The 16,716-nt window shown below is 46.9% G+C and overlaps 1 protein-coding gene across 1 annotated transcript in view; it reads right to left on the minus strand.

Annotated features, from left to right (window-relative positions):
- Nucleotides 1-7,380, minus strand: part of ARHGEF6 (Rac/Cdc42 guanine nucleotide exchange factor 6) — a 183,988-nt gene extending 176,608 nt beyond the window's left edge. The window contains 1 exon segment of the mRNA XM_068247903.1: nucleotides 7,121-7,380. Within this exon segment, the coding sequence (XP_068104004.1) occupies nucleotides 7,121-7,285 (165 nt within the window). The 5' untranslated portion in view covers nucleotides 7,286-7,380.
- Nucleotides 7,381-16,716: the final 9,336 nt, after the last annotated feature.

Genomic DNA, 16,716 nt, shown 5'->3' on the forward strand with positions numbered 1-16,716 from the left:
CGGAGCTCTCCGCATCACGTGGTCCCGCCAGCCAATCCGCGGCCGCTCCAGGCTGTAAACACTGCAAGTGCAGTGAATAATAAGGAGCCATGTGCCTGGCTACGTAGCGGCCTCTTCCAGCCTCCTCTCCGCCCATAAAATGATAAAAAACAAAACCCTACTGAGCATGTGCAAACAGTCTAACGCGGCTTAGCCGCGTGTAAAGTACTGCATGCGGTACATTATGTAGACGTGCAGCGTTACAATGTAACGCAACGTGGGCACTGTGAACAGCCCATTGATTTTTCATTGCTGTGCGTTGGGATGCGTTACAGGCTGCTCTAAAGTGCGCCTGTAACGTCCCACTGTGAAAGCAGCCTAAGGGCCTTTTTCCACTAGCCTGCGATTTGCGATTTGCTTCTGATCGCAAATCGCAAGGTACATTAAACTAATGGAAACTGCAGCAGCAATTTCCATTAGTGCGATCCGATTGCGATGCGATTTTGGTCAAAGCGCAATCGTCGTCCTGCCGCGTTTTGTATGCGATTGAGCTGGACTATAATGAGTATAGTAGCTCAATCGCAATCGCAATCGCATGGTGGAAATTGAAACGCGATTGCGATCGCGATCGGAATCGCAATCGCATTCCATAGTGGAAAAGAGCCCTAAAGGTTACTATGCTGTAGAGCAGAGAGGAAGTTCTGAGTTCAGGACTGCTTTAATGGTGTCTTGGTTGCCTTTGAGGACATTGTTGCTTACTTTCAGTCTAACCCAGTGATGAAGTTGCAGAGAACAGTTAAAGTGACCCTCCAGACTAAAAATCTACTCAGCAGCACTAAAAAGGGTTGGTGTTTCTTTAACAGTTTCACAGCGTCAGAACTTTGTTTTTCCTACTAAAGCATCATTTTTGGCTGCATTTTATTAGCTAAGCTCCTCCCTCATTTCCCCCCTGATGCTGTGCAAAGCATGATGGGATTTCTGCTGTTCTCGTTGCCTAGCAACTGGGAGGGGTGATCAGGACACAGGAAAGTTGGAACTGTGTCTCATGCTCCCTGTCACCACCTTTCAACCAAAAAGATGGCTGCCCTCATAAATCACAAACATTTGCCTGTTCTTTTAAAACAGGTTGGTTTAAGAGATTATATTACCTATCTATTTTAATTAACATAACTAATGTAACAATGACAGTATGTTTGTTTAGGCTGAAGTTCCTCTTTAAGACCTATGCATATATTTTGAGTCTCATTTGCACTTTTGAAGCAATATGGATGCATTTTAAATGCAGAGTTTTAATTCTGATGGCCAACTTCCTTTTTTAGTCATTTTTGACATTACACTTGCTTTGCATTTCAATTTCCTAAGAGCAACCTTTCATATTATCCTACACTGGTCAGAATGATAATGGCTGCTCTTTGCAGTGTATGTTTTAGGTAGAATGTGTACAAGTCTAAACTTCCTGGCCCTCTGAGGAAGCGGCTGGGAGAGATGTGTTCACAACCATAAGTTTTATATACATGCTAAGATGCTGATGCTTGAAGAAATATGATACTAAATGATGTCATGGCTTTTTGTTAACCTAAAAGCCATGACATTTATTGATTTGTAACAAAATAAATGCAGTTCCAACTCCTTGACGTATGAGGCCAGTTTCACACTGGGGATTGGTATTAGCGGTGCGGCCCTCAAACAGGCCTTCAGGGATTACTGCGTTAATATGCGGTAATCCGCGCCTGGCAGCCAGCTAAGCAAAAAGTGATGCTCACTTCCTGTGGCTGAATGGATCATGTGCAAGGAAGCGTATTGCCAAAATATGTTTCCGCACATGCGTGACGCATAAAACTTGTGGTGGGTTTTCACACACGCGTCGCCATAGACTTACATTGCACCATAGACTTTCATTGTCCTGCAGTGAGGTGGCTCTAAGGCCCCTTTTCCACTGCACAGGTGAATCGCAAAATCGCCAGTGATTTTTAAATCTCTAGGGTTGCTACTTTATCATAGAAATCATAAGTATTTTCCACTATAGTGATTCAATTTGCAAATCGCAATCGCATTCTGGCGCGATTTTAAGACTGATAATGCAATGCAAATGAAAAATCTCAATTGCATAACCAAATTAATTATAAATCGCAATCGCTGCCGTTTGTGGATTGCGATTGCTAGTGGAAAAGGGCCCTTACTGTCCAACTCACAATAAATAAAGAATGATGCACATTATTTTATTAGTGCTGTGAGTGGCACAGTGGTATTATGGAGAGCCCTCTCACTATCTGCAAGGAGTTTGTATGTTCTATTCCATATCTGCATGGGTTACCTCTGGGCACTCCAATCTCCTCCTACAGCCTTCGAGCTGAATATAGAGGGACTGGTCGACAGCGGGACAGGTGAGAAGCGATCGCTTCGGACAGCGGTGGATGGGGAGCGGACAATGCAAAATGGACAGAGCCGTATCCATTTATCATCAGCTTAACTGGGAACCAAGCCTGAGACTGTGTTCCCAAAGTGTAGTGTCCTCTCCGAGCGTCCGTACCCTGGGACAGATGCGCTACCCTCATGGGGTACATGGAGGAACGCATCCGCCTGCCCGGGATAATCGCACACTCGGATCCATTGCAGCGTGACAAGTGTCAACAGCTCCTATTTATAAAATAGGAGCCGTTCATTTGTTTAGCGATGAGCGGAGAACTGACAAAGAAACTGTCTGCTCAAGTGAGAATAGAGCCTACTTCTTGCCCTGCTTCAGCTTCAGGCAGTGATATAAAGCAGGGTATTCTAAAATGGAATGTGTCTGCTGAAAATTCCCATGCACTGCCAACTGTTCAAGCTGCAGAGAGCATTCTTCAGATGTGGCTTACCCTGCATGCGTTTCATTAAATGACATCAATAGACATTGGGGTGATTTACTAAAGGAAAAATGAGATGAAGATCGGTGACGATTCCGAACATCCAGTCAGATGCAGTGGAAATAAAAAAATAGGAAAGTGATGAGCACATGATGATGGTTGAAGTGAAAGCGGCAGTTAACTCAGGGCTTCCTCTCTGCTCTAAAAGATAAGCAACTAGCATAATGACCTTTACAAAAAAACATTTCACAGAACTCCTGCAATAAATCTGCAGTGTGTCTACGTCCTGCTTTCATGGACGCAGACAAAGGGTTAACATCCTGTATTTACATATTAGTTGTGACTTCAGAGGACTGCCAAATTTCTGTGCTGACACAGCAGAGGGATCAGATTACACCTGTGATTACTTGAAGATGGGGGAATTAGGCTCTTCTCGCGAGCACACAAGGCGCATTTCTCAATTTTCATTGTGTCCTGTGCAAGAGTTCAGATCCACTTGAACACAGTGAAAATTCATTGCATATCCTCTGTAGTAAATCACACCCACTGCGTCATTATCATCTCCTCGGATATATATTTTTCTGTGGATACTTCAATAATGCCTAATGCATAAAGCTACAATATGACAAGGGTATAAGTAGCGTTGAATCAAATGAAATTATAATTACATGCTCATTATACTTCATTCATTATAACAAAAAGCAGAGGACATCAGACTAGTAGGGGTTAGATTGTGAGCTTCTCTAAGGACAGTGAGCAAAATGGCTACAGACTCCATAACGTATTGTGGGAAATATCAGCACTATAGAGATGCAGAATCAGAATAATAACCAAGAGTCTGGCTACTTCCAACATGTCCTTCAGCATCAGAAGAAGGCTGTTTGAGTGGGGTGGTTAAAGGGAATCTGAAGGGAAAATAACTTATGCTATAATGATTTGTATGTGTACAGTGCAGCTAAAATATAGAACCATTAGTAGCACAGATTATGAGCCTCATATTGTTTCCAGTAGAGGAAGTGTGAAGAAACGTCAGTTACCTATGCAAGATAGCTTCTCTGAGCTCTCCCTACAGGCACTGTTTTCTAAAGCACTTTATCTCAACCTGCCTCTCACCGTTTCTTGTTTGTTAAAGAGAACCCGAGGCAGCATTTTTAAATTTTAATAGGTCACAGAGGCATATTCTGTGCACCATCACATGCCTCTGTGTGCCCCCTCCCCCCTCCCCCCCCCCCCCTCTAGCTGTCCCTCTAGCAAATACCGCCAGGTTAGCAACAATCTGCTTGTAGCTAGCCTGCTATTTACCTGCACTTATCACTCCATTACATGCTCCCCCCGCCTCCGCTAGCTTCCTCCAATCGGAAACTAAGCCGCGAACCAGGAAGTGCTGGAAGATGGAGGTGCTAAAGGGGGTGTGGCCAAACAACAAATTCAATTAAACCTTTGCACACTCTCATGCATACTCACTGCAGACCAGCCATTCAGGAACCACTGCTATCCCTACAACTAAGTAGAACAGAGAGGTCTAAGGCCCAGTGCACACCAAAACCACTAGCAGATCCGCAATACACTAGCGGTTTTGGGAGCTGATTTCAGAGCGATTCTAGGTATGTTTAGAGAGGTTTTTCTAAACATATCTAGCGGTTTTGGGTGAGTTTTTGGTGTAGCAGATTACACATATTGTTACAGTAAAAGCTGTTACTGAACAGCTTCTGTAACAAAAATGCCTGGCAAACCGCTCTGAAGTAGCGTTCTTCAGATCGGTTTGCGTTTTCCTATACTTTACATTGAGGACGAAACGCTTTCGAAAACCGCAAACGCGCAGCAGGAGCTCGCGTTGCGGCTTGGGCAAAAACCGCAAACCGCCGGTGTGCACCATCCCATTGCAATACATTAGCCAAGCGTTTTTCCAGGCGGATGCGGCGGCGGATCGCTCCAAAAACCGCTTGGTGTGCACTAGGCCTTAGTTTGCACACACAAAATTCATTATTTTGCATAGTCACATAAGTCACTCAAAGGTGTATGTGTTCTAACTCCAATAACATGCAAGCAAGCAGTCCTCTCATGGGACCAGACAGTGCTTCAGACTAACCTCAAAGTGCGCTACATGTACACATGCATCATACACACAACAGCGTGAGATGTGTAAATGCAGACTATTGTTACAGGACAGAGAGAGAGAGAGAGAGAGCACTGGATTCAACCATGGCCATAAAGTTTATAAATTATAAGAAAAACAGAGAATCCAGGCTCATCTCCTCAAGTGAGGAAACTTCTGACTTTATAGAAAAAAAAAAAAAAAAACAGACATACTTATAGTTATCAAAATAAGATACTCACCTGAAAGGAGGGAAGCCTCGGTATCCTATTGAGGCTTCCCTCAGTGGTCCGCTGTCGCTGAGCAAGGCCCCTCTCCAGAGCCGGCAGCTCCTCTTGCTTGCAGCATGGGCGCGCAGTAGACATGCAAGCACCGCCGCGCATGCACAGCTCTGGCTTACTGTGCATGGGCAGCCTCGCTGCCAGAAGATGGGCTGCCCGGGTCCCAATAGGATTAGCGACAATGACCTTGTAACATCCTCCGGGGGGGGGGGGGTGCGTTCAGCGATGGGGGACATCAGAATACAGAGGGAAGCCTCAATAGGATCCACAGGCTCCACTCTCTTTAGGGAAGTATCTCAATTTGTGACCAAGCTTCGGCTTGGATACACTTTATGTCAGTAGGGGGGGGGGGGGGGGGGGGCGAGAGCCTCTGGATGCTTCAGAAGCTTCCTGATCCTCTGCTGCCAGTTGGGACCCTCTTCCTCTACATTTCCATGTATGAGCGCGGCAGCACTGCACAGACGCTAGTGGTTGAGCACCAAAGCAGTACCACGAGCCACACAGTGCACAAGTAGCTCTGTGCCACTCTGCAGCATATACTTTTGCCGGCCATGCCTTGTACACTGAGGTGAGTGCTACCACAAGCAGTCTATGATTTCAATGTCAAAGATTGTTTAGAGGGTCCCAGAGCACCGCAGATGAGTGTGTACGGAGACCAGGGAAGCCTCAAGCCCCTTGCATACTCCGCAGCTAGGTGGCGGCGGGTCGTTTCAGCGTGATCAAACGCTTTTATGCTACCGAGCAGAAAAGTGTTTGGCATCAAGTACCAGCATTTTGTGGTCAGGCTTTGAGCCCCTAGGACACTTTTTGTGAGAGCCATAAATGCCACATATTTTAAAATGTAATTCCGTGAGAGCTATACAATATGTTTCAAACTGGGACAGTAGGGCTCATGTCCCTGTTGCCATGGTGATATGTATACTATTGATCTGCCAGGCAGCGGAAGTGTCAGACAAGTCTTCAGCTTCTCTTGGGTTTTAGTAACATCAGCAATTTCCTCTGAGAGACAGACAGGAGAAATACCGACTAACAGCTTGTACAATTAGCTAGCTGACTTGGGGGTTGATTCACTTTGTAGGACAAGATCCCCGTACTTTGATTGGCCCAATAGGCTGCCTGTCACTTGACTCGTCATACAAAGTCGCTGGACCTGAGAGGGTCTAGAGTGGGACAATTGGAGCAGCTGCTCGTTTTGGGGTAGTGTAAGTTAGTAGTGCATGCTACAGCAGTAGTGTGCCTACTTTGAAAATTGTATTTGCGCTGCCACACTAAGCTGCGCTGCATGAGCAGTGTAGCTTAGTGAATCAACCCCTACTGATCTGTATGTGAGCCGAATGTAGCCATCAAAAGAGCCACATCTGGCTCCCGAGCCATAGGTTCCCTACCCCTGCCCTAGGAGGACACAGATCCGCAAATGCAGCCGACGGTAAAAGCTATACGCGTTATCAGAAAACTTGATCAACCAAACGCACTGAGATGAATACTGCCAGGGATCCCTGCGGTACATGACACGCGCAGTCGCCTATCTGAACCGGCCCTAAATGTCGGCAATTATCTGCCTGAACCCTGGCCCTTTCATCACACCTCATGTAACCCAGCAAGTGGAGAGTGCACAAATAACTCACACAAGCAGCAGCAAGTTTGAAGGAACCTCCTTATCATGATACATTCTCCAAACAAAACTTTCACAGCTTGTATGTGAGTGTGACTGACCAGCCTCTGAAAATCAATGCTCCCAAATCTAGCTGGGGCAGTAAGACTGTCACCCCCTCACCTGAAACTGTCACATACCTGAGAATGAGTTGGGGGGTGAGAGATCTGTAATGTAATCAGGGCGTTTCCCTTCCCCCAGACATACCGTAGAAAAAAAAACTACTGATAGGGAATTTACACATCAAGCTGCCACTGCACCGTTTAGTTACCTTCTCCACGGATCCGGGCAGCAGTCGGCTCATAAGTTTGCACAACACCACTCCGTCTTTCAGGGAGCATTTGAGAAACTCCTCCGGGTCACAGATGTTCTTTTTGGGGGAGTTGAGGACCCCCAGGGAGATGAGCCAGGTGACAGTCTGCTCCTCTGGATTCATAGCGGCTGCTGCACGGCTCAGCTCTGCGCCTGGTCACGCTGCCCACATCCGCGATTACATCTGAGCTCTCCTTCCTTTTTCTGTGCGGGCTGAGCTAACGTCCCCAACTGCTACTGCTGCACCTCCACCGCACACACACACAGGCAACAGGCAGCCAACAGGAAGCTGCTCATTATGTCAGTCCTCAGAGTGTTCACAGGCACATGGGTGCTGCATAGCGCCGTGAGAAACACTGTAGTGTACAATGTTGGTGGGAGAAAGTGGAAAACCGTGTTCTGATACCGCTACAGAGAACGTGCTCACTGTCAAAAGAATCAATAGTCCAGTAATGGGAGGGCTGCCTGAAACTGAAACCTGGACACTTGTGAGCGAATCCAGAAGAAACGGAAGTGGACTACAAGTGGACAGTGTATCATTTAAAAATGTTAGCTATTTATACAAAAGTGACTTGGTAGAAATCTACAGGGCATATTCACAGTAGGACATTGCGTTATAATGCGACGTTAAAGTAGCAACGCAGCATTACAACCCATCGCAAAAAAAAGGTGGCAACACACATTTCCGCTGCGTTACCATGGCATACAGTGGATCATACAGTCAATGAAAAGTATGCCTTTCTGTAGAGTGACCAGATTTTTGTAGGTCCAACCTGGGACAGGGAGGGTGGGCACAGGGAGGGGGGGGGGGGGGGGCGGCGCATGTCGCGGCGAAAAGTGGGGAGGACTGAGGAGCGCACAGAGATGAAGAACGGGGGGGGAGGGGCGGCAAAAAAATGGGCGTGGTCATGACATTGTATGGGCGGAGCTAACGTAATGATGTAACAGCGAGGCATAAGAAAGCAGTGTTTACGCCATGATGTGGACAAACGAGACTTTGCATCATGGGTGTGCAGAAACTGTGTGATGCTAATAGTATACCGTAATCACAAAGCAGCAAACATAGCCATCTATGACCATTAAATAATAAATGCAGTAACAGTTACCCCGGGCACCAGAAAATAAATGCAATGGGCAACATGTCAGCACAAAATAAACGCAATGCGGGCAACATGTCAGTATAAAATAAATGCAATGCGGGCAAACATGTCAGTACAAAATAAACGCAATGCAGGCAAACATGTCAGTACAAAATAAACACAATGCGGGCAACATGTCGGTACAAAATAAAAACGCAATGCGGGCAAACATGTCAGTACAAAATAAATGCAATGCGGGCAACATGTCAGTACAAAATAAACGCAATGCAGGCAAACATTTCACCAGAAAATTACTGCAATGCGGGCAAACATTTCACCAGAAAATTACTGCAATGCGGGCAAACATTTCACCAGAAAATTACTGCAATGAGGGCAAACATTTCACCAGAAAATTAACGCAATGCGGGCAAACATTTCACCAGAAAATTAACGCAATGCGGGCAAACATTTCCCCAGAAAAGAAACGCAATGCGGACAAACATTTCACCAGAAAATTACTGCAATGCGGGCAGGGCCGGACTTGTACTTTTTACCGCCCAAGGCCAACTATACCGTCTGTTTGGTTGTTATCTCTGTGCGCCCCAATGAGAATTCTACTTACTTTCCATCATTGGATTTCAGTTGTCACAGACAATGACTATTTTAGTAATATGCGTATAGATTATAAATTATGTTTTCCTTAAGAACTTTTATGTTATGTTTGCTATCTCATTAATGATGGAACCATTGTATCACTGGGAGAATTAGGCTGATGTGTACCTGCAAGATAGAGCTTACAGGTCTTGCAGGGACAACACAAGTACCGGACAGGAAGTCCGAAGGTTAAATCTGTCCTTGTAGATAGATAGAATAGCTTTATTGCCCCTCACTGAGCCGCCCCTAAATTTCTGGTGCCCTAGGCCATGGCCTATATGGCCTTGCCAGAAATCCGGCCCTGAATGCGGGCAAACATTTCACCAGAAAAGAAACGCAATGCGGGCAAACATTTCCCCAGAAAAGAAACGCAATGCGGGCAAACATTTCCCCAGAAAAGAAACACAATGCTGGCAAACATTTCACTAGAAAGTAAACGCAATGCGGGCAAACATTTCACCAGAAAAGAAACGCAATGCGGGCAAACATCTCCCCGGAAAAGAAACGCAATGCGGGCAAACATTTCACAAGAAAGTAAACGCAATGTGGGCAAACATTTCACCAGAAAAAAAATGCAATGCGGGCAAACATTTCACCAGAAAAGAAACGCAATGCGGGCAAACATTTCACCTGAAAAAGAAACGCAATGCGGGCAAACATTTCACCAGAAAAGAAACGCAATGCGTTTCACCTGAAAAAGAAAGCATTTACTCACCTGGCAGAAGTCTCCGGCCTCTGGCGCGCTGCTCCCGGGACCACCTTCCTCCTGCTCGTCTCCCGCACTGACAGGGCTACGGCAAGATGGCGCCCGAAGCCCTGTACTGGAGACACAAATAGTCTCCAGTACAGGGCTTTGGCAGCCATCTTGCCGTAGCCCTGCTCGCCTGCCGGTGTCGGAACAGACACCGGAAGACGAGGCTGGAGCTGGGCTGCGGGCAATGAACTGGCACGGCGTCTGTAGACGCCGCTGCCAGTTCATAAGGATAGAGTGGCCAGAGTCCCGAGGCCGGGACGTCCCGCTGCTGAAAGCGGGACGTTTCCCAGGACCTCATGCAGCCTGAGACAGCGGACCCCGAATCCGGGACGTGTCCCGGGCAATCCGGGACGTGTCCCGGGCAATCCGGGACATCTGGTCACTCTACTTTCTGTATCTGTTAACGTCTGCGTTTAGAGGTAACGCACTATAAGCAGTGAGTTACCATAACGCAACACTTACAACGCATCGTTATTGTCGCACTGTGAATGTCACATAGGCTTAACATTACAGTGCGGTTTCCTGCGTTATAATTACTTTGTAACACAGGACAATAACGTCGCACTGAATGTGACCAAAGGGAACCTTAACTGAATAAAAAAAAGCGTGCCAGGCCGTCCGGGAACATGCCAGGCCGTCGATGCGCAACAAAGCGCAACTCGGCCAGGCTTTCAGGCAGTATTGCGGGTGACAGGAGCCACCCAGGGAAACAGCGAGGGACTGAGAGGCCTCAAGGGGCTTAAAGAGACTTAGAGACGAGTAAAAAAATAGGTTTATGCATACCTGGGGCTTCCTCCAGCCCCATCTGCATGGATCGTTCTCACGACGCCATCCTCCGCATTCTCTATCGCCTGCACTGGGTCTCGTAGCTTCGGCCAGTCAGGGCCAGTCGACGCAAGCGCAGTGTACTCCCTTCATACTGCGCAGGCTCATGCGTAAGGCAGGTGCCGGCGAGATGGAGGGAGTCCCTGCGCATGCATAACACTGTCTGCGACTAGCTGAAGTTTCAAAACCTGCTACCGGCAATAGAGAAGGCGGAGGACAGCGGCGTGGGAGCGATCCATGTGGATGGGGCTGGAGTAAACCCCAGGTACGTATAAATCTATTATATTTACTCGGCTCTGAGTCTCTTTAAAGGGATACTGTAGGGGGGTCGGGGTAAAATGAGTTGAACTTACCCGGGGCTTCTAACGATCCCCCGCAGACATCCTGCGCCCGTGCAGCCACTCACCGATGCTCCGGCCCCGCCTCCAGTTCACTTCTAGAATTTCAGACTTTAAAGTCTGAAAACCACTGTGCCTGCGTTGCCATGTCCTCGATCCTGCTGATGTCACCAGGAGTGTACTGCGCAGGCACAGACCATACTGGACTTATGCTATACACTCCTGGTGACATCAGCAGGATCGAGGACATGGCAACGCAGGCGCAGTGGTTTTCAGACTTTAAAGTCTGAAATTCTAGAAGTGAACCGGAGGCGGGGCCGGAGCATCGGTGAGTAGCTGCGCGGGAACAGGATGTCTGCGGGGGACCATTAGAAGCCCCGGGTAAGTTCAACTCATTTTCCCCCGACCCTACAGTATCCCTCTTATGGGAGCCACAAGTAAGTATAGAACCTGAGATGGCTTTTATCTCTGGTTCTCTTTAAGCATACCCACAAATACTTGGTAATATTGTGTTTTCTAAATGTTTATCCCCCCAGTCCAGCCGGTGTAAATAGCACTGGGTCAGCGACTCTCAGCAAAGTCGCGATGTGACCCCAGAAACGGAAGTCATCGCATTTAAATGGGTTGCGTGTGCACCTGCGCTCGCCAACGTGACTGACAGTTAAAGAACAGATTGGCGAATAGGAATGTTCCCATTCACTAATCTTAGTACCGAATTTATGAACAATCTCTATGAATATATGAATAATTTTTGAATATATGAATAATTTATGAATAATCTCTGCTGTTAGGGCCGGTTCAAACTTGTTTTAAAAAACATATCCATGGGATGCGTTTTTTAAAGCTCTGCAAAACACAGGAAGCTGTGTTAAAAAAAAAAAAAAATTAAAAATAGGACTCGCTTCCACTGGTGCAGAAACACAGATCGCATGGATCGAAAACGTCATGGAGAGTCCGGATTTGACATTTTTCCCGGACTGGACGGGAAAACGTGTCCAATGCAAGCCTTTGAGAACAGACATTGTCCGCTCTCACTAGGCTAGTCGCCGCATTCACGTCACCCGTTTCAGCCGAATCCCGTCGCCATCTTGACGTCGCACTTGAGCGTCCCACCGTCCATCACCGCCGCTCGGTTCATTCTGAAGAGCTTGGAGGCTGACAGAAGAATGGGAATTCTCCATGGGGCTGCAAAAAAACCAATGGGAATCCTCAGCAACAGAGAGAATTTCTATTGGTTCATATTGGACCAATGAAAATTCTCCCTGTTGCTAGGCAGAATTGGCCTGTTTCAGTCTATGGAGAGCCATGCTTCTGCTGGCCTCCAGGCTGTGGAAGGGGCCGAGCGGCTGAACGAGTGATAGCAGCGAGACAACGTGAGCAGCTGACACATACATACCAATGCACGGACGCAGAATGTGCCCTACATCCAGATTAGATCTGATCCTTTTGACACAGATCCGATCTGACACCGGATAAGTCTGGATCGAGCCTTACCAGTTGGCCTGAAGGGTTGGCTTCCAAGTGTGTATAAAAGTTTTTTTTTTTACTCATCTCAGGTTTACTTTAAAGGGAACCTGAGACAACAAAAACAAAAAAATCATACATACCTGGGCTTTTCCTCCATTCCCCTCCGGCCTGATTGTTCACTCAGTGCCGATGTCTGCCTCCAGGATCTTCCATAAATGCTCTCGGTATCTTCGGCAGTAACGGCTTACTGCGCATGCACCTGCCGGCCCCTCCGCGCTCCTGTCACCGGGAACTCTCTGCGCCTGCGCAGTACTACTGTGGAGGCGCAGTACTCTCCTGGCCGCAGGAGCGAGACGGGGGAGTGCATGCAGCCGCACTGCACATCCACCGAATGGCCCCAACTGACAGAGATATGCTAAGTAGAAAAATGAGAGTTGACTCTTGGGTGCATGAAAAAAATACAAAAAAGCTTTATTAAATAACAACATCACTTAAGAATCATCTATTACACCAACACATATTATGAAAAATCTGTGAAAAAAAAAATCTAAAACCAAAAGCTCAACACCCCCCCCCCCCCCTGGGAAAAGTCCCCCCCCCTCCCCCCCCCTCCCCCCCCCCCCCCCTAAAGAGAATTAGTGAGGCTGCAGTCCTCAAATAATCTCCATGGATGAGTCCAGCATTCAAAAATAGATAAAAATTCCAGTATCCAAAAAAGTAGTGCACCAGGACAGTGCTATTGCTGAGATGGACTCCGGACAACGGATGAAAGGCACATCAACATGTAAATGACATCTGCCGATCCTATGCCCTGAGAGCAACAGGAGCATGTATCTGTATCAGTTCACAGTCAGAGAAAGGATACATGAATTCCTTGCATATAGAAAGGGATGGAACCAGCCAACCTGGTGCACAGCTTGATGCTTAACAGATGCAGGTAGACTTCCGGTTCCGGCGCCGGCATGGAAGGCTGAGAAGCAGAAGAGCTCCGTGCAGCTTCGTCTAAACCGCGGCTAACAACCGCAATCACACGCCCACCGATTACCCCGGAGGGTGGCCCACAACACACAGAACGCATCGCTACCAATTAATGGACAAATTCATCACCGGCTCGGCACGGAAGAGCCTCCGTCCCGAAGGACCTAAGAACAAAATGGCGCCGCCAGACAAAAGGCTGACAAGGGCTTCGCAGCAAGACCCTGAAGCAAGAGGGTGGGAGACAGACCCCGATGAATACGAGGAGAGGCCTCGGGTACACCTCACAGCGGCAGACTACCGTAAGATAGCTAAAGAAGTAGCCACGCAGATTGCCCCTGACCTGAAAGGGATCGTGGAAACAGCAGTCACCAGCTCACTTTCCGCCATTACACAAACGCTACAAGCGCACGCTGTCCGCCTGGACGAGACGGAAACGCGCATTAAAGCCTGCGAGACGGACACCAAGCAAACCAGTGACAAACTGACCACGATCCTTCAAGAAAACAAGGAGCTAAAGGAAAAAATAGACGACATCGAGAACCGCACTAGGCGTAACAACCTTCGGATGGTGGGCCTTCCGGAATCGCACAAGCCGGAGCACCTACAGGAAATATGTGAGTCCATCATTCCAGACCTACTAGGCCTCCAAGGCCCGTTCAGAGTTGAACGCGCGCACAGAGTAGGCCCACCCAAAACCAACACGTCCTCACCGAGGGTTGTTATGGCAAGATACCTGGACTACAATGACAAACTTAAAGTCATTAATGCCTTTAAAGCACGTAAAGAACCGCTACGGCTGCAAGATGTGGAAGTCAGGATTTTCAATGACTATTCGGTGGAAGTCACAAAGAAGCGCAAGTTATTCAGCGTGGTGTGCACAGAACTATACCATAGAAACGTCAGATTCGCCTTACTGTACCCGGCCACCCTTCGTGTGACAACAGAAGAAAACGAGGTGCTTCTCTTTAAGGAACCCTCGGAAGCGAAGAAACACTTCAAGATATCGGGATCAAGATCAACCGACCCGACATAAAGATACAGCCCAGACACCATCTGGATCTGATCCGGGCCCTTATCTCTACTTACATGCATAATCTGTCCGATATACCTTTTAGGTATATTGTGCCTGAACAGGCGATTCTATGTGGCAAAAGTTAAACCAAAGAAGAAGCTACGGAGGGGGGAGAGAAGATAATTTCCTACCGGGAAGAAGTGAAGTCATCACCGAGGGAAGGTTCCTATTCCCAGGGCAGTGAGTATGTCCCTAGATGTGTTTGGGACAAATGCTGTCCACGCTCCTCACAAAGCTTCTGGTTAAGTTTTAAACTGTTATATACTTGGTTATGCTTTTATAGTTTAAGTGGGAATAGTTTTTGGGGTCTCTCTTTGCTCTCTCTCAGGGATCTGACATTTGCTCGCCGGGCTATCATTGTGCTGACTGTATTTAGGAGATTACCTTACAAAGTATCTAGACCTAAATCATCATGCCAATAAAGGTAGTATCCTGGAACATCAAAGGACTCAGGTCACCAGTTAAAAGGGGTCAAGTCCTCAGACATCTCAAAAAGCTGCATACTGACATAGCAATGCTCCAGGAAACGCATTTGGGCCAAAATGAAATTCAATTTATGAAAAAAAAGTGGGTGGCTCATTGTGTGGGGTCCCCAGCAAAGGGGAAAAAAGCAGGAGTAGTGATATTAGTCAATAAATCCATGGGGGCTGAGATGCTTGATATTGTGCATGATGATGAGGGTCGATGGGTGTACATAACCATACAATTACCTGGGGAAACCCTATGCATACTGAATGTCTATGGTCCAAATACAGAAACCCGTTCTTTCCTTAAAACAATACAATGGAAAGTTGCTAATCTGACAGGAGACAATGTGATAGTAGGTGGTGATTGGAACGAGGTCATATCACCTGCTGAAGACAGGTCCATGCAGGGAGCACGGCCTTTGCAGGCTTCACACACGGGCACCCCCCTATCAGAAATGGTTGAGACCCTGGCTCTTGTTGACACATGGCGATACCTTCACCCCTATGACAGGGAATTTTCCTTTTATTCCCATGCTCATCAATCACAATCGCGTATAGACTACCTATTCCTCCCGGCTCCCATGACTACCAGACTCCAGGAAGCCGAAATATACGACCTAGTTATATCTGATCACGCCCCTGTGTCCATAACCTTAACAGATGTAATACCACATGGCACAGACATTATTTGGCGTTTCCCACAATTTCTTTATGGAGATGAAGGATTCCACCAACTCCTATCTAATTGGTGGGGAGAATACACCTACGACAATAGAGCCCATGCAACCAACCCTACTCTGATATGGGAAACTGCGAAGGCGGTCCTCCGGGGAAAAATAATATCCTATGTTAAAGGGAAAAAAAGAAAGACAGAAGCGCAATACAAACAGGCACTGAACAGCGTCAGAATAGCATACACATTATACAATGCATCCCCTTCAAATATAAATAGAAAAAATTGGTTGGAAGCAAAAAAATCTATGGACATGTGGGCAAAAACGAGGGAACTACATACAAAGTCATATAGGGATTTATTCATGTATAAGCATGGAAGTAAATCAGGTAGACTTCTAGCGAGACTTGCTGGTGGGGATCTTAACCCCTCACGCATATACAGGCTTAAAGGTGAAAGTGGAGAAATTGTACACCACCCTAAAGATATAAATAAACTGTTTGCTGATTACTACAGCAAATTTTATAAAAACCCGCTAACGCCTGACCCCACTACTACAACCTCCATTCTTTCTACCATAAATCTCCCAAAGCTTACAGAGGAGCAAACAGACCTTCTGAATGCCCCAGTAACAGTAGAGGAGGTGAGGACAACGATAACAAACCTACATAACAGCAAAGCCCCAGGGCCAGATGGCTTAACTGCAGAGTTTTTTAAAATTCTTAAGCAAGACATAGCCCCAACACTTACTGAGATATATAACCAAATTCTAACAGGTAAAAATTTTCCTGATTCCGCAAACGAAGCACACATTAAATTAATTGGGAAGAAGGGAAAAGACCCTCTCTTACCGGATTCCTATCGCCCAATTTCGCTCATTAATCAAGACCTGAAGATCCTTACCAAACTAATGGCAGATAGATTATCACAGGTAATTCCATCCCTAATTCATCCCAACCAGGTGGGGTTTGTGAGGGGAAGAGCGGCGGTGACGAATGTCAGGCGCCTTTTAGCAGTATTAGAGCATGTTAAAGCGTATCCCATTACAAACAAAAATGCGGCCATACTGGCGTTAGACGCTGAGAAGGCCTTTGACGCAGTGCAGTGGAACTGGCTCGAACAGGTCCTAATTAAAATGGGCTTTAGCGATTCCTTTATGAAATTTTACCATCTTCTATATGAACATCCAAGAGCCAGAATTGCCACCCCAGGCTTTCTCTCCAAACCATTCCCCTTGTGCCGAGGAAC

This window comes from Hyperolius riggenbachi, chromosome 8 (assembly GCF_040937935.1).
Source record: "Hyperolius riggenbachi isolate aHypRig1 chromosome 8, aHypRig1.pri, whole genome shotgun sequence".
NCBI lineage: Eukaryota > Metazoa > Chordata > Amphibia > Anura > Hyperoliidae > Hyperolius > Hyperolius riggenbachi.